This window comes from Hyaena hyaena, unplaced genomic scaffold, assembly GCF_003009895.1.
Source record: "Hyaena hyaena isolate Hyena2069 unplaced genomic scaffold, ASM300989v1 scaffold_499, whole genome shotgun sequence".
In the NCBI taxonomy this organism is placed as follows: domain Eukaryota; kingdom Metazoa; phylum Chordata; class Mammalia; order Carnivora; family Hyaenidae; genus Hyaena; species Hyaena hyaena.
The window spans coordinates 1,246,049-1,264,539 of record NW_024081129.1 but is presented as its reverse complement, the minus strand read 5'-3'; the positions used below and the strand labels follow the sequence as shown (position 1 = coordinate 1,264,539).

Genomic DNA, 18,491 nt, shown 5'->3' with positions numbered 1-18,491 from the left:
AAATATTTTTCAACAACAGCATCAAAGTTTGCAACGTCAGCTGCAGGCTTAAGCAGTGAGCTAAAGCTTTCAACTGACAGCGTATTTAACTATATAAATATATCTTAAGCCATTCTCACTTCAAAAGACAGAGAGCAATCCATGCTCTTTGATATAAGAACTCTTTCCCCAAGTATGGGAAGATTTACCAATATGAAAAGTAACCTATGGCGAGTTTCTGAAAGCCAAAACTTTTAGCTTTAAAATTTCATAGCTTCACACAAAGTTTTCAGTCAAAAGCTTTCCTTTGGTATATGCCTAGAAGTACAAGATGTGACTTTGAAAAGCATGAGGTGACTATGATAAACCCCATGGCCATCACTTCTGTTTCACATTATATGCATGCAGCTTCAATAAACATTCAGCCTAATTATTATTTTTCAATATTTTAAATAATCCATGACCTTAAGAATAAATCCAATACGAAGACACAATTTACCTTAGCCACACAGCAAAAAATTAAGCAGTGTAAGAATTAGTACACATGTATTTTTTTTTTTAACATTCATGACAGTAGACTCTGTTCTCAGAAAACCATGATCAAAGGTCAAAACCATGGTGTCTAATGCTTCCTTCCCAAAATTCAGTATGATTGTGTCAAAACTAATATACAACTATTACACAGAATTTCCTTGGAAGCTTCCATAAAGAAAGAAGACTACCTCAGTGACCATACAATAAAAGCTACATAACCAAATCTCAATAGTCAGATGACTTAGACACAACTCCATCTTAACACCTACTGAATAAAACTGCTGTGGATAGGGGCTCCTGGGTGGCTCAGCCGCATCCCACTCTTGGTTTCAGCTCAGGTTATGATCCCACAGTTTCATGAGTTCTAGCACCACATATGGCTCTGCAGTGGCAGCACAGAGCCTGCTTGGGATTCTCTCTCTCCCTCTCTCTCTGTCCCTGCTTGTGCTGTCTCTCTCTCTCTCTCAAAACAAATAAATAAACATAAAAAATTTTTTAAAAACACACTACAGATAAATACATTATTAGGCCAATATGCTCTAAATATTCAAGAAAGCAAAGGACAAATTACTGCTGTAGATACCAGTTGTTAAAACCTGTCTACAACAGGGGCACCTGGGTGACCCAGTGGGTTAAGTGTCCGACTTCAGCTCAGATCATGATCTCTTGGTTCATGAGTTCGAGCCTCTCGTTGGGCTTTGTGCCGACAGCCTGCTTCTAATCCTGTGTCTCTCTCTCTCTTTCTGCTCCTCCCCTGCTTGCATTCTGTGTCTCTCTCTCTCAAGAATAAAAAAACATTAAAAAAAAAAATACTACAACCGTTCATTTCAATGTTTATAATGTCTGAATCCTAATGTGTTTTACAGATTCAAAAAGTAACATCCAATTTTAGTATATGTGCTGCCGAAGCGAGCACTCAAAAAGCAACGTCCAAAACTCACCCATCAATAACACATCGCTCAAAAAGAGAGAATGCCGTGAAACAGACTCAACTAATGATTATTTGACATGAAACAGAAGACAAGATTGAGAAAAAGTCATTCCAATCAGTGTATCAAGAATAGTTTGAGAGATGTTACTTGTCATATTTATGCACAAGAATTCTCCATTCCTTCAGGCCGCTGTTCTCCAAGCACTGTGCTTGAGAGATGTGACGTACGAAACAAAACTCTTGCCAGAGACAAATCCAGGGCAGGAAAGAAAAAGTGCTTTGGTTTACTTATCCTGTAGCCCTACCATGAATGCCCGCAGAAATGCTGTCAATTACAAGTCTTGTACATGTACACCTTTGGCTGTTTACTACCCCTACCCTTTCATTAGGGATTTAACACCAGAATTTTCCATTATCCAAATTATTCCCTTTGCTTACTTTTCAGAGCACCTCACTTAACTCTTTTAAGTCACCAGGGCCCTCATTAGTGATGAGGAGATGCCATCAGCTATGACCTGGATATGCTTAGCTCATGAAGAGCCTTACTTCCAGCATGAAGCACACGTATGGTGGGTTTTTATAGGGGGTGGCGGTGGGGAATGGTTATTTTGGTAAAAACTCTTGGCCATAACATTAGAGTACTTTCACACTTGTTTACGGACCTGAAACCTAACAGCTAAAAGAGCACTTATCTTCTCAGGTAGCCAACGTGCCCAACGGGAGAATGTGAAGTAACTCAGTTCAAGGAAAAAATGCTGGCTGTCCTCAATAGATATCAAAGCTTTTATTAAAAAAAAAAAAAAAATGAACACACACACACATTCTAGACTGTTAAACTAATGAACACTGTTCAAATGTCCACCCTTTTTTTCCTGCTCCCACTCATAAGACTTGCAAAAGAGAGAGAGAGAGAGAGAGAGAGAAAGAGGAAAAAAAAAAACAACTCATCACGGTTTCTGAAAGACCAGAGAAGCTGGGCTCCAATTCTTTCTCTTCACCCCAATAAACTTCAAAAGTAACTAATAATAACCAGTAGGTGACACTTAAATAGCCCTCACCACATGCCAGCCAGTGTTCTACGTGCTAAGTGCCATAATATATATATGTATATATATATAAACTCACATAATCTTCCTAACAACCTGATGAGAGACATACTCTGTATTTCCCTTTTTACAGACAAGGAAACTCAAGTACAGAAAGATTAAGTAACTTTTCCAAGGTCACACAGCTAATTAGTGGCAGAGCTGGGTAGGAGCCCAGACAGAATGGCTCCAGAGGCAATACACAAAGCCACAAGGCATGCTGCAGGAAAACAGTAAACAACCCAAAGGAAAGTCTGATTGCTCTGCTCGGCAGGAAAGTTTGCAGAGAAAAGTTTCAGAAATTAGGATTTCTACAGCTCCCTATAATAAAAAAGACTGGGAACATTTGGGGACAACATTATCTTCCAATGCCGGCTCGCACACTATTTCTGTATCAACTTTAATTGTTACACAGGGAGACCCTTTTACAAATCTGGTTAGCGGATATTTAGAAGCCAAGATCTTGGGGAAACTGGAAGACATGGCCAACTACAAAGAAGCAAATTCCCAGACTCACAAAGTAGCACAGTGCTCAAGCTACTAACCGCGAAATTTGACTGAGATGCCCCAGAAAACAACTGCATTGGTTACTTAATGAAGTGGTTTGTAAGCACTTTAAAAATGAAAGAAAGGATATAAATTTTGGGGAGGACAATCTGAAAAACTGTCAATTGTCTTAAATGATATCCTTGACCTCAGGAACTTCTCTTTTGGCAATTTTTCCCTAAGAAATCATCAGGGATGCTCACAAAAGCTCCTCTGCAACAGTAGTTAATTACAAAAATGATTTCAGGGGTGCCCATCTGGCACAGGCAATGGAGCGTGTGAATCTTGATCTCAGGGTTCTAAGTTCGAGCCCCACGTGGGGTTTAGAGATGACTTAAAGATAAAATCCTTAAAAAATTGATCTCTTTAAGTTCTTTCTAAGTATCTAACATAAGGAAAAGAATTAAATTCATTACAGCCATATGATGGGGGAGAAAAATTAGATCTACTAAGAATGTTTAATGGCATGGGGAAATCAAGAGAAAATTACAGGAAAAGAAATCCAAATTTCTTTATCCAGATACAAAGCAAATACCATATCCATCCACTTTGCATAAATACATCATAACACAAATAATAATTATCTCCGGGTGGTGAGACTACACTAACATTGTTTCTTGCGGCTTCTGTTTTACCAATTTTCTAATATGAAGAGTTATTAATTTTATACTCTGGAAAGGAGAAAGAAATATTTAAGAGGAAAAGCATTTGGTCCTGACGCCTACGTTATAAAGTTGAAAATAATAAGCGCGTCAACTTATTGTCACTAGACTGGAGGATCATGAGACTTCAGTTCCCAAGGAAGACGCAGATCCAGTGACGGATGTGCCAGCCCTAGTGACATTCTTGTAGAGAAATGTGGGCTGGCTGATAGTCAGGGTTCACAGAGTTGCTATTACTTTTGAGGCTGTACCAAATATCACGAATGAGCAGATGTCTCTCAACAGAAAAGGTCCTACGTCTGAGCTCTGATCATGGCTGATGAACTCATGCCTTGAGCACTGGTTCCCAGGGTACATTTTTGAAACTCCCAGCTAGCGAGAAGCCCAGAAGAGGGATTTATTTAAATGTGTCGATGGCAAGTGTGCAGATCCGGGGGAGCCACTAATATTGACCATGTTTCTGGAACAGAATTTAGCACTCCTTTGGGTCTTACCAACAGAGCAACTCTATAGCCGGCCTTTTGTGAACCTAAACAAGTAAATGCCGGAATTGTGATTCAAATGATTCTGATAGGCGCAAACACTAGTCTGAAACCAAGATGCTATAGAACAGGGTCAAGAAACATAGAACCATACATTCAATTCAAGAACAATTTTACAAGTCTTACTTGGCAAGGTTTGTGTGAACCAATGATCACACAAACATGACACATGACACACACACATGACCGTCGGTACCACGTGATATCTTTGACAAAGGAGGTTAACAATCCCACCTGAAAGTGTTGGGTACATTCCTAACTTTCTTATCTGAAAAGGGAATTCAGCAAAAGAGAGCAAGTACAGAAGAATATGATCAGGGACACTGTAAGTCTGATCAGGAACATTCAAAGAAACTGGGACTATTTAATGAGGAGGGCATTTAAGGGGAACTAACCAATGTTTAATATTTGCTCTGTGATTCTGCAAAGGTGTGGGGGGGCAGGCATCAATTTATTCTGCTAAACTGGAAACTTCAGTCTGTCGTCTTCTGTCTCTACCACTCTGGAAATGCAGCGTCGAGGTCAGCAATGACCTTCAAATTTGCCAAATCCACTTCTCTAGTCCATTGTAACAGACTCCACAGAGTTCGATACATTGCACTGCACCCCCTTTATAAGACTGCCAGCTGCTTGTCTGGGAAGGTTCACCTTATCTCTTTTATTCTGTTTCTTCTTTACACAATCTATAGTTGATCGGAGGCTGATCAACTCTTGACTTTCTTCTCCTCTTTATTCTTGCTCAATGACTTTATCAATTCATGTGACTTTAAGAAGTCTCTATGCTGGGCACCTCAGGGGCTCTGTCAGTTAAGCATCCAACTTCAGCTCAGGTCATGATCTCACAGTCTGTGGGTTCAAGCCCCACGTTGGGCTCTGTGCTGACAGCTCAGAGCCAGGAGCGTGCCTCGGTTCTATGCCTCTGTCTCTCTACCCCTCCCTTGTTGGACTCTGTCTCTCTCTCTCAAAAATAAATAAACATTAAAAAAATTGTTTTAAATGTGTGTCTTCCCTTCTTAGAACCATAGGCTCAGTGGCTCCGACTAGAAACCTTGGATCTGTCCTTGCAACAGCCCTTGCCCTCACCTGTCACATCCAACCCTGTGCTCGAAAGTCCGCTCCACCTCCACCTCCAACATGGGTCTCAAGTCAGATAGCTCCTCTATCTTTCACGATGATGTGGATTCCCAAGAACCTCCTAGTCATGTCTAGACCAGTCTGCTCAAGAACATCAGCAAAAGGTCTGCTTAAACATGTTGTATCATGACTCTCCCACGCTTTAATTATTTTTTTTAAAGCTCAGTCTGCCACCTCCTCTTCAAATATTTTTAAGTTTATTTATTTATTTATGTGCATGAGCGGAGGAGAGACAGAGAGAGGGAGAAAAAGAATCCCAAGCGGGTTCCACACCATCAGCGCAGAGCCTCCATGTGGGACTCAAACTCACAAACTGTGGAATCATGACCTGAGCTGAGGTCAAGAGTCAGACTCTTTACTGACTGAGCCAGCCAGGTGCCCCAACTCTTTAATGACTTTGAGGCCATGCACTTTGGAAAGAAAGAGAAAGAGGAAGGGAGGAAGGGAATTCCCAAATCATTATCAAGCCCTCAAGACCTTTCAATATCACAATCTTGCATCCCCTCTGACCACGCACCCTATACTATTCTCCCCCTGATTGGACCACATGGATTTGCTCTCATTTTTTAAGTGCAGGAAACTCCTACTAGTCATGAGGCCTTCACACAAATTGTTCCCACAGACTCTGCTAACTGCTGACGACTTCTTGTCTTTCACGCCTCAGTTTCAAAGTCAAATCCTTAGAGAATGCCTCCCCATTACCCTGTCTGAGTACCAGCCCCCCACACACCTCCCATTGTGTTCTATCTCAGCCCACTCTCTATCTTCTTCCTGTCACTGACCTTGACTCCCAAGGATTTTGTTTCTTAATGTTTCCCTCTCTCCCGAACCCTGCGTCCTTGGAATGTCAGTTCCTTACTCTCCAGCCTACATGCAAGGCTCAGAAACCTTTACAATGTGAAACAAGGAAGGAAAAAAACCAGACTTGACCTCGATGGAAAGAGTCTAAAACTCTTAGTCTAAAACTAAGAGCCGTCCGGCCGTGGTACAGCCAGCCTCGTAGGGACAAACCGCGATTCACAGGAAGAGAGTTCAGGCAGAAAAGTGTGTGACCACTTTCATCTCAAATGACAGAAAGGGATTTCCCACGCTGGGTGGGATACTGGGCCAGATAATTCCTTCCACGCAGTTTCTGGTTTTACAAATAGAATTCGTAAGGAGTTTCGGGTTAAAAATACACTCCCAAAGTAGCAGACAGCCTATTATTTTTTCTAGAGCAGAAATTCTTTTCTAAAGTGGCCCCGCAAAACCACTTGATATCCTGCCCAGCAGTGACTTCCTGAAGTTAAATCAGTGCAGGCTCCCTCTGTGGGGCCTGCCAGATGTGGTCTGGGATGAGGACAGCCCACGGTGCCCTTCTTTGTAAGCTCTTTAAACACGTGGCCCAGAAACAAGCCGGCAGATCAAGGAAACCCTCTTGCGGTAAACCTAAAGCTGCGCTCTCCATTCATTTGTGACGCTGCTCTGTAAACACACCAGGATCGCTTTATTTAGCGTCACACCCATTAATAATGCAGTGATCTTTACAGAGGCAGGCAGAGAAAATTAGTCCTGAGTGATTTCGTTACTACAGCGTATACACAGAGTCAAAGGGTCGGAGAGTCCCCTTACACCTGATGTAGAAGTGACTGGCAATCCAGGTATCAGCCACGGAGCTGACTACCACAGGACAAGGCAATTCAGGCGAGTTCCCCACCTCCTCGTCAAGAGCAAAGACCTCAGGACCCATCCAGAAGCCCTCCTCCTACTTTCTCAGCTTCCTTCATCTCTAAATGTTTTAAGTAAAAACATTAAAACATGTGGTCAATAGTCGCCTCTGGCGGCGGCATCTTTACCATGATTATTTGTCAGCAGCTCAGATAAGGCACCACCAGATATCACATCATGTTGCAAATAAGCCATGGAGGCCAAGAGCTTTATCCTTAAATTCCCCCCGCCCAAAAATTCTTTTTTCAGGCAAATGAACTTTTTAGACTTCAAAGAGCCAAAGATAGTTAAAATTCCTTTTTGTAATCCCAGTGTTGAGGATACTGTGGGGAAGAAGTGAATGTGTAAATGTTTTTGGGAGGGCTGGTGGGTAATGCCTTTCCATTTAAAATGCAAACACCCTTGGGGTGCCTGGATGGCTCAGTGGATTAAGCGACCAGACGACTCTTGAACTCTTGGTTTCCACTCCGGTCATGATCTAAAGGTTTCAGGAGTTTGAGCCCTGTGTCGGGGCCTGCGCTGATAGCATAGAGCCTGCTTGGGATTCTCCCTCTCCTTCTGCATCTCCCCCCCGCCCATCCCCCATGCTGTCTCTTTCTCTCTCAAAATAAATAAATATGCTTTAAAAATATTTAAAACACAAACTCCCTTTGATTCAGCAATCTGACTCCTGGATATTTACCATATGCATATACCCTAATTAGTAGATTAAAGTAAGTTGCAAAAGAACGTTCATTTGTGGTACTGCTTATAATAGCAAAACCTGGAAAACTCAAAATGCCTATTAGTGAACCCCAGTACAGCCATAAAATGGGATAATATTCAGTGCTAAAGGAGAGTGAGACAGACCTCTATGTGCTGATGAGGAAAAACCTCCAAAAGATATCAAGGAATAAAAGCAAGTGTTGTCTGTACCTAAATACATCTAAAGAGTCATTTGTGAAAATTCTGGAAGAGTATATGAGAAACTTAAAAGCGGTTGTCCCTTAGAAATAGGTCAGAGAGTATATGGAATGTGACTACCCCATTTATTTTAAATTATCCCATACCGTTTAATTTTACTATATGTTTATTTTATGAATAAGAATGGTAACTCTATGCCATATTTTCTGCACAGTCTAGAAGCATTTCCTTTCTCTTTGCAGGAAGGGGAAATGGAGCATTCTCCCCAGGCTCCCCAAGGTAAGACAATCTATTAAATGGGTGCTTAGCCACACCTTTCTATCCACAGCCTTCAGGCAAGGTAACCTTGCCAAGGCTCCAGTCCTCACTCATTCCTTCCCCCTTTGGATGGCCTAGATGCATGAGTAGAGAGAATGTTTAATTTCTATTCTTCCAGTTTTAGGTCTTAGTCATCCATCACTGAAAACTGAACTTGAAAGAGAAGTTAGTTATACCACTGCGAATGATACCAAAAGAACAATTAGTGTTTCCTCTAATACTACTTATGTAATCATACTGTTACTGAGACAAAAATCAAACAAAAATGTTTTCAACTTTAAAGTATGTACCTGCTGTGGTTCCAAATTCCATGAGACCCAGAGAGATCGAGGTCCATGGGGCTTTCTTTCCTGATTTAGTATCTTGCATTTATATCTCTCAAAAAAAACTAAGCAATTATTTCATCCAAAATTGCTTCTGCACAAGAAATGCAAGGATACTGACGCTAAAAAGACGAAGTGGAATTTACATTCCGATTTTCTGATGTTGAAGACCTTAAAGGGTATTTGAACTTTACTGTGTATTTATTCCATCAGACATACCCCCAATCCCATGGAGAAGGAGGGGAGATAAAAAGGAAAGTCACAGGACATCATGCCTCTGTTCTTCCTATCATATGACCTGAGACTGAGGAAGGGTAACCTTTCCAAATCATCTAAAAGCAGCTTCTAGAGTGCTTTTCCTCTTTCAAAAGGCTGTGGAGGTGCCTGAGTGGCTCAGTCAGTCAAGCATTGGACTCTTGATTTCGCCTCAGGTCATGATCTCGTGGTCATGAGAACAAGCCCCGTGGGCTCTGTGCTGACAGCATGGAGCCTGCTTGGGCTTCTTTCTTTCCCTCTCTCTCTTTCTCGCCCTCAAAATAAATAGACACATGTTGAAAAAAAGAAGACTGTGAAACACAGGCATTTACTGAAGTTTATTTATTCATCATTCAATCTTGGGACAGGGGGCTGTTTATTCTTGTTGCTGCTGCTTTGCCTTTACACGTGGATATGGAAAGTAAAGCCAAATATCTACTGGGGAAAAAAAAGTCTAACATCTACTTAGCTGCAAAACTGCTCTCACTAAATGTGATTTTATGGAAGCATTCTGACACACACGATTTCACTTTTGGTTGGGGAGGGGTATTCAAGTAATTAGTGAAAAGGACAAACTAAGGTCTGGTGCACTGAGCTGTCTGTGGTACTGAAAAGGACACCAGAGCTGCAATGTACTGAGCTCTGTTCTTCCAAAGCCTCCTCATCACACTATTTTAATTCAGGCACTTCCGACCATGACTCACCTGAACCATCTTATTTTGCCAGAGTGTGTATAAACATTTTATAAAAGGTCACACTGACTTGCTTTCCAAGGTTCTCCATGGAAATGTCAGGGCCTCCCCAAGCTTCGTTAAGCAATTCTGGTGGATATAGAGCCAGAACACTGGCTATCACGCTTTGCCTGAATGCAGGGAGAAATCATGCCATGTACCAGAAACCCACACTAGCAGGCTCTCACCATCCAATCATCCTGCTGGTATGCTAATCGGGAGAAGGAAAACTGTCCTTTCAGACTACATGCTATATCCAAAGACCTGCTCTGATCAGCAACATAACCCCTGAGCTGAATTCTTTCACTTAAAGCGACTCAGTATGTTTGGAACTGTTGACAGTAAACTGAGAAGCTCCTACCTCCTTAAAACTTATGAAAGAAATACTCCTACAGCAGTGACATCCATAAGATGAAGGAAGGAAGGAAGGAAGGAAGGGAGGGAGGAAGAAAAGGTACAATTCTTCATTTTCCATACATAGATACATAAGCCTGTGCACTTACTTAGTCCACTGAGCTTCAGGGTGGAAGCTACTTTGGTGACACTACTGACTCTATTATCTCGATAAATTAGTACGTGTTTTTCTGGCTCTTGACTTCCAGCTCAGGGTCCTCAAGTGTATTGAGTCTGTTTAGTCCTTTCCCCCAATTTATACATTTTTAAAAGGAACTCAGATAAGAATTTGCAGCTTGAACATGAGAAAAAAATGCCCTCAGATAAAATGTTTAGTGAAAAAGCGACACTCAAAACAACCAAATGATATTACCCACTCATCTATCTTCAAATTCTCTTAAGGGTGGCTGCTTTAACAGAAACTATATATCATGTAATGTAAAATAAACCCAATTTAAAAAATCTAACATCCTGTGATATTTGTGTTGCCCAAACAGTAGAGAAGTTCACTGTGCTTACAAGTTTTAGAGGAACAGTTCATGTCCTCATTTTTGTCACCAATGCTACACATCTTCTCATCAATATACCTGTGTGTTTACGCAACAGAGACCGTCCTCAAAGGGAGCCAGTGAGTGGAATTCTAAGCGTAAAAAATTTATAAAAATATGATTTCTTGTATTTTTATTAGTTTCCAGGAAGTTCAAGAATTCTAATACAGTATCAAAAAAAAAAAGAATTTTTTAAAAAATATTTTTATTTTATTTCTAGGATAGAGAGAGACAGCGTGAGCAGGGGAGGGTCAGAGAGAGAGGGAGACACAGACTCTGAAACAGGCTCCAGACTCTGAGCTGGCAGTCAGCACAGAGCCCGACGCGGGGCTCGAACCCATGAATCGCAAGATCATGACCTAAGCGAAAGTCGGACGCTTAACTGACTAAGCCACCCAGTCACCTCGAAAAAAAAAAAGAATTTTTAACAACCCATAATTAACCTGTGGCCACTCCTCACAAACTCCTTTATTTCCAAAAACCTCCCGATGATTCTGAAAAAGTCAGTGTTTTCAGGCAGAAGACACTTAGCTCTTGATATCATCCAAGGTCTCCCTAGAGAATGCTTGTGTAGCTGTGTCCTTTCCAGAAGGAACAGCCAATGGTGTGAAAGCCAATGCTTACTAAACACACCAGCAAGTCCTCTTCCCAGGGCGAATGAAGTAAAACCGCTTTAGTCTCCAAGCAAAAAAAGTTGTTTTCAGTTACTTAATTTTTAAAAAATACCCGGGAAGATTTTAACACATTGAACCTATCCATATACTGAACTTTGAGACTTAAGAGAAACCACGGACAAAAAGCTATCTGGACTAGAAGCTGGAGGCCTGGTCACACTCTGCCCTGTTTTGCTGGGAGATCTGGCAAGTTACTGACCCCTTCTGATTTCAGATTCCTCATCTGTAAACTGAGTCAAAGGACCATTCAGTCCTATTTTGTTCCTCCCAGCTCGAAGTGTCTATTCTCAAAGTCCATACGAGAAGCTACGCTCATTATGTGTCAAGTCACATTTTAGTATTGCGAAAAAATGTTTTCAAAAGAGGGGAGCCCGGGAGGCTCCATCCGCGAAAGCGTCAGACGGACGCCCTGATTTCAGCTCAGGTTGTGATCTTACTTTTCTTCAAAAAGAAGAATGTCTGAAAGAATCTCAGAAGCCCCAGTTGCAAGCACCGAATTAAAATGGCCCTCTCCAGATTATTAAAATGTTAGTATTCCCATGTGCATTTGCCTTGTTTGGCCAGTGCAGTTTTATCACTTACCTCTGAATAGTCTCACCCTTGCTAATTCTCATTTGCTAACTTTATCCCTTCAAAGTGACACTATCCCAAGTTTTTGCAAATGTTAAAGTAGGATGAAAGAATTTGCCCAGCTCCTTTGGGGTCACGGGTGTCTTTGTTCTGTTTGCATGATTGTTAAAATCGGTTTCTTCCATATTTGGTATGTGCTTGCTAATTACTAACCTAAAATTTATTTCAGCTTATAATTAATGCTCTATTGTTTAAATGACAAGTTCCATATGAGGTTTTAAATTTAAGGGTAACTCTAAAGGAAAGCATCCTAAATGTGAGGGTTTGATAGTTCTGACAAATACCCAACAACGGCTTCCCCTACCCCCGCCAACAACAACAAAAAAATCAGAAAACACATATTAGTGTAAATTCTAAACTGGAAAATCCCAATCCTACTTAATTTTTGAAAACTCTAGTTATTTTAATTCACAAACCTACATATTCCTCTGACTGAAGGCTACAGTAAAGTCAACAACTCAAAGATGACCCATGAATTTTATACAAGGATTGTGAAATTGTTAGTAATGGCCAAATCTAACAATAGAGTTCCTGGCTGCATTTAAACAGAACATTTCCTAACAAGCCTGCTCACAAGGGCAGTGGCCTTTGCGCTTAAATGATATTTAAAAAAAAAAAAAAAAAAAGCGATGTAATGATTGTAGCTAAAAATCTACCCAACTACCACATATACAGAATTTGTATGCTAACTTTAAAATGGATCTTTTTTTCTTTAGTGTTTGGGGATGTGGAAAGAGTTTGAGTTTTTCCTCAAGTCTTATGTATATATATATTAGCTAAGAGTATCATATGCAATTATCTTCTTCTCTCAGTTACATTATAGAAAATACTGTATAGAGGTAGATAGACGCTGTCTTCATAACGCACCCACTAGAAGTGGGTATAGCAATCAAGAACACACATTTACCCTACAGATGAAGGGTAGCACCTAACAGGCCTTAAAGAAAGCAAATGCAGTGACTGATTTAGAGGACTGTATCTACCTGAGGAACAGAGGAAGAAATCTTAAGGGTATAACAGATACAACCCAGAAGCGACTGCAGGTTTACATGCTGTGTTTTGTTTTGAACTTCTTGAAAGAACAGGTCAGGTGCTCACGCAAGACTACAGCATGTGTCTTCTGTAACCTCAAGCAAGGACACAAGGGCTTGGAAAAAGCCGCCTTGCTTCTCCCAGCTGGCGGCAGTGCTCTGGGTCATTCATAAATAGCAGAGCCTAAGTTACCTGTATTTCCCTGGCGTGGTACACGATGATGAGCCCGAGCAGGATGATAGTGGAGAGACTGATAAGGCATTTCAGAGCTAAGGAATACAGTGACGCCTGCAACACAGTCAGACAGAAGCACTTTTAAGAAACAAGTACTTTAGACCACCTTCCAGAGCGCACCCCCCCCCACCCAGGGGGTGGGGGTCAGCCAGTCCCCAGCATGTGGATTTGAACTCCCAGGAGGAGGATGGGGATGAGAGGAGCACCTGTCTTGCCTCTGTGATCTATCAGATCACTTGGCCTCTAAGGGAAGGGGGAAGAGAGCAGGGCAGGCGGATGGCCAGGCAGCGAATCCGCGCCATCACAGACTCAAGCGCAGATCCTGATTCTTGAAACCGAGAGGGAGTTACTGCTGAGTTTAAGCGCTTAGGGTAGAAAGGGGCCTCCGAAATCCCAAGCACACATAAAGGAATGGAGAAGGCTTTCTTCCAGGGACTCCTGGAACTACTTATTTTATGTGCCCAAACGCGCTGGGCACTCGCTGCCTCTAGAACTTTGCGCGTAGAAACGTTTCCTCTCCTAGAGTTGCCTCGAGGATCAGGGGTGCGCGTCGGAGCCGTGCTTGCTGTCCCGGCGGGCATCTCCCATCGTCCCAGGGAGGCTCGGGACCAGTAGGCAGGGAGTTCCCACCGGTGCCCATCCCAACCACCCGGCGTCCGGCCCCGAGGCCCCAGAAGGCTGGAGGATGGTGGTTGAGGGGGGAGGATTCCAGTGCCTACCTTGTCGTAGGCGCCCCACGACAACTCGGTCTCGATGACCATGACCACGATGCCGAACATGCCGAAGATGAGCGCGTAGTCGCTGAGCCGCTTGCGCTTCTCAAACAGGGCGCGCCGGTGGCCCAGCTTGTAGCCGATGTTCTGGTTCTTCTTTTTGCTGGACTTGGTGCCACTGCTGCTGCCATGCCCGCTGCCGCCGCCGCCGCCTCCAGCGCTGCCGCTGCCGCCGGCTCCGTAGAGCGCCAGGTTATTGGAGTTGTTGTGCTCCGGCTTAGACACCACGATCTCCGGAGCTGAGGACGAAGCGGCGGCGGCGGCGGCTGCAGACGGGGAGGACGCGCAGCCACCTCCTCCGACGGCCGCGGGGGGCTGCAAGGGCTGCGCCTCCGAGTCCATCTCGTGCAGGTTCCGGCGGGACGCGCTCAAGTTGCTGAGCGGCCGCATGACGCCCCCGTTGTACCTGCAGCTGCTCATGGCTATTTCGGTGAAGGGGTTGCTCTCGCGGCGCGCCTGGGGCTGGTGGTGCTGGTGGTGCGCCGGGTGCGGGTGGTGGTGGTGGTGCGAGAGCGGGGGCCCGGAGCCCAGGCTGCCGAGGCTGCCCGTGGGGCTGGCGGCGGGCTGCAGGCTGTGGCACTGGTGGTACTGGGAGGCGGACGCCGGCTGCTGCGTGTACTGCTGCCGGAGCGCACTGGCATGGCTGGACGGCGTCAGCTCGCTCACATTGAGCTGGCTGCCCCGGCGCGACGAGCAGCAGCAGCAGCACGACGAGCCCGACAGCGGCGAGGAGGTGCGGGTCCGGAAGGCGCCGCCGGGCGAGGAGGTGCGGAGCAGCAGGGACAGGTTATCCCCCGCCCCCGCCCCCGCCGCCGGGGCACCGGAGGAGGCGCAGCTGTTGCACCGGAGGCATGGGCTGCTGCCGCCGCTGCCCGGCTGCTGGTGCGCGGGGTGCGGGTGGTGTTGAGGGTGCGGGAGGGACGCGAAGGGCGGGCACGGCTTGTCCTGGCTCTGTTGCTGCTGCTGGCAATGCAGGTGTGAGGAGCGCGGCGGCGGCGGCTGCTCTGAGAAGAAGCCGCGCTGGAACTGCAATGGGGTTTCCATGTCAGGGCTGTTAAAGCTGCAGGGAGACCAGGCGGTGGTGCACCCTGCGCAATGCGTTATGGTCGGGAGCGGGGACTCCTGCTGCTGGTGCGAGGAAGGGCCCATGCCGGCTCCGGTAGAATCCAGGCGGAGAGTCCGATTGGTCGGGCGCACCAAAACAATGGGCATGACATCACCTGCGGGGACCAAGACTGAGTTTGCGGCGCGCGAGGCTTAGGGGAGCGCGCGTGTATGAGAGAGATGGGGAGGAGGGAATCTGCAGGATGAGAACCCTGGGGTGCGCAGGGCAGGGTGGGGGCGGGTATGGGGGGCCACCTGCCGTTTGGGAGGGCTCGGGAGCACCACCTGGGCTGGGGAGCTCCCAGGCAATGCAGCCAGGCTGCAGGGAACAGAGAGAAGAGAGGGGCGTCCTTCCCTCCCTCCCTCGCTTCCCCTATAGCTGGTGCCGGACGCGCAGTCTAGATCACCTGCGCCGGGCACTGCAGCACGTTGGGCCACCCCGGCCGTGGGTCAGGCGCGGGGACAGTGCGGAACCCCTGGCACTCGTCCGCCCGCGTGCACGCCTCGCTGGGCTGCAGAACAGCAGCCCCCTCGCCTCACGCCCACCTCTCCCTAGTCGTCCCGCGGAGAGTGGGCTGCGGGCTGCCCGCCAAATAACTGCGGGGGCACCCGCTTCGGAGAGAAAAAGTTTGGCAACCGGCTACGCCAGTGCAGCAGGGCTTGGGGAGAACCCCGGGGCCTGAGCCGAGTTTGGCGGCTGCGAGTGCAGAGCGAGCCCCGCGCTGTGATCATTCCCCGCCGCTCGGCGCTGGCGCCCGGGAGTCGGGATTGGCTGCGCGGCGCTCCCGCCCGAGTGCGCTGCGGCGCTGGGAGGGTTAACTTCCTCGGCTCCCGGGCCGTGGGAGGATGGGGGCGGGGCCGGAGGAGGGGATCCCCACCGTCCTCGGGAGGAGCCCGCTCGGGCTTCCCGGGTCCCCCTGGCGGGGGCGGAGGGCTTTCCCAGCTACCGCCAGCTCACATTTGCGCCTTCCGCGGAACATGAGGGGCTGGCGCCCCCGGCCGCCGGGTTTCCGGGCTCCGGCGCTCAGGCCCTCCGGCCGCCCCAATGGGTAGGCCCGCTGGTTTCTCGGGCGGTGGAGAGGCGGCTTGCTCGAGGGTATGGGGGCTATTCAGCGGCCACCGGCTGCCAGCGCCTCTTCTGTTCCTCTTCCTCCTCCCCACCTGCAAAGCACAGACAAAGCAAAGGCTGGTCACAGATGCGCAAACACCAAGCGTCTCCTTGGCGGAGCCCTGACTGCGGAGGGCGGTGGGAGAGGGGCCTGGAGCGGGCTGATTCGCACCGTTAGTTACAGCCTGGCTGGGAAATTATTAATAACGACAACTCTGGCTGAATGTCTACTCCGGGGACAGTGCTGGAGTTTTGCTGGAGGCGGTATATTATTTACTTTCTAATAAACCGATGAAAATGGCATTTTGTGTCTCACCAATTTCCTGCGATGTGTTCTTCTCTTAGGGGATATACCAACACAAAGCGGTAGGGGACCCTTTTCGAGGGCTGTTACTTCTCCATCTTGAGCCCTTCTAGTTCGTTTTTCTTTGCAAATTGAAATCCCCATCTCCCCCAAGAAGGAAATGGAAGAAACTAGCTGGCTGAATATTTGTTTCCATTTCTAAATCGTAGTTTTAAAGCGTGATTTTTATGATCGAGATTATAATGAATTAGACCAAGAAACTGGAGTGTAAGGAGATGACCCTCATTAGGTAATTGCAATTTTCAGCTGGATCCAATTTCTTGACATTCTACTCGGGCAGCTGCCCTTAAGTTCCTTAATGTCCTAACAGTGTGTGTGTGTGCGTTTTCAATGCCATGGAGTGAATAATTCATTTTAGGATATCCTTTGGACAGGGGTTAAACAATTTTAATTTTTTGTACATACAAGTAAACAGATCCACAAGAAGAAAAGGACAGGGTTGCTTTTAGGCCCGTAGACCTGACTTCAGATAATGAGTACTGTCAAAATTGACATTTTTCAATAGCCTTGGTCAAGTGTAGAATTTGAATAGCTAAAATATGGAGATAGCATTTTATTTTTATCATTGCCTATGACTTTTGGCAATTCAATAAAACGTGTTTAGAAAGCTGAAACATTGAATCGTGGGTGTGGCTGAGTAGATAGCACATGAATTTCACAGGAAGCATGACCATTAAAAACAATTCTAATGAGGGGCGCCTGGGTGGCTTAGTCGGTTAAGCGTCCGACTTTCGCTTAGGTCATGATCTCGCTGTTCGTGGGTTCGAGCCCCGCGTCGGGCTCTGTGCTGACTGCCAGCTCAGAGCCTGGAGCCTGCTTCAGATTCTGTATCCCCCTCTCTCTCTGACCCTCCCCTGCTCACGCTGTCTCTCTCTCTCTCTCTCTCCNAAGGAGACTTTCTTTCCTGCGTTTAACAGCTTGAATCCAGGTCCCTTCTTCATTCTCTGCTACATCCTTCTCATCAGCAGCTTCAGCTTCAAACTGCTGGGAAGTGACCTTTGAGACCTTCTCGCCAATTTTTCTCTTCCATCCAAAGGAAGCCATTCTGTAAAATTACAAAGAAACAGCTTTAAAATTCAAATTTGGGGGCGCCTGGGTGGCTTAGTCGGTTACGCGTCCGACTTTTGCTTAGGTCATGATCTCGCGGTTCGTGGGTTCGAGCCCCGCATCGGGCTCTGTGCTGACTGCCAGCTCAGAGCCTGGAGCCTGCTTCAGAGTCTGTATCCCCCTCTCTCTCTGACCCTCCCCTGCTCACGCTGTCTCTCTCTCTCTCTCTCTCTCTCCTAGAAATAAATAAAAATATTTAAAAAAATTCTAATGAGTTGAATTTGAAATTACAATGAAAGCTTCCCAATTAAAAGTGATTCACCTGCTGGTGTGAAACAAAATTCAACTCAAGTGCAGAATCAATCATACATTTATTTTCACTCTATAACCCTTTCTACAGGCTTCTTCCAGCTGCTCTGTGTAGCTGAATCGAATGCCTGGCTGGCTCAGTCAGTTAAACAGCCGACTGGATTTCAGCTCAGGTCATGATCTCAGGGTTGGTGAGATCAAGGTCCTTGTTGGGCTCTGCACTGACAGCAGAGCCTGCCTGGGATTCTCTCTCTCTCTCTGACCCTCCCCCCTCCCTCCCCAAAGGCTCTCTCTTTCAAAATAAACATTAAAAAAAAGTTTGATTCCTCTTTACAAATTAAATTCCTCAAGGAAGGGTTACCATGGTAAATTATTACTTTGCTTAACCTTTCATAAATTTAAATGAAAGATGACATAGTGGCCTCCCCAAAAATCACAATTGTTGCCAGCAGCAAATTAGATCTAAGGTTGTAGAATTACTAAAATCCATAAGGAATGGCTACATTCTATGTACCTCACTGACTTTCTCAAATATCAAGTTCAAGGCTTCAAAGAGAGGTTCTATAAAGAAAACAACAGGGACAAAATATTGTGTCTTTTGCCATGTATATCTCTATCGCTTGGC

General features: G+C 45.7%; 1 protein-coding gene across 1 annotated transcript in view; it reads right to left on the bottom strand.

The window, feature by feature from the left end:
• Window positions 1-18,491, bottom strand: part of KCNN2 (potassium calcium-activated channel subfamily N member 2) — a 215,890-nt gene that overhangs the window by 149,822 nt on the left and 47,577 nt on the right. The window contains exons 2-4 of the mRNA XM_039254648.1: window positions 15,997-16,199; window positions 13,881-15,154; window positions 13,120-13,215 (exon numbers count right to left, since the gene is read on the bottom strand). Coding sequence (XP_039110579.1) covers window positions 13,120-13,215; window positions 13,881-15,154; window positions 15,997-16,018 — 1,392 coding nt within the window. The 5' untranslated portion in view covers window positions 16,019-16,199. The remainder of the gene's footprint in view (window positions 1-13,119; window positions 13,216-13,880; window positions 15,155-15,996; window positions 16,200-18,491) is intronic.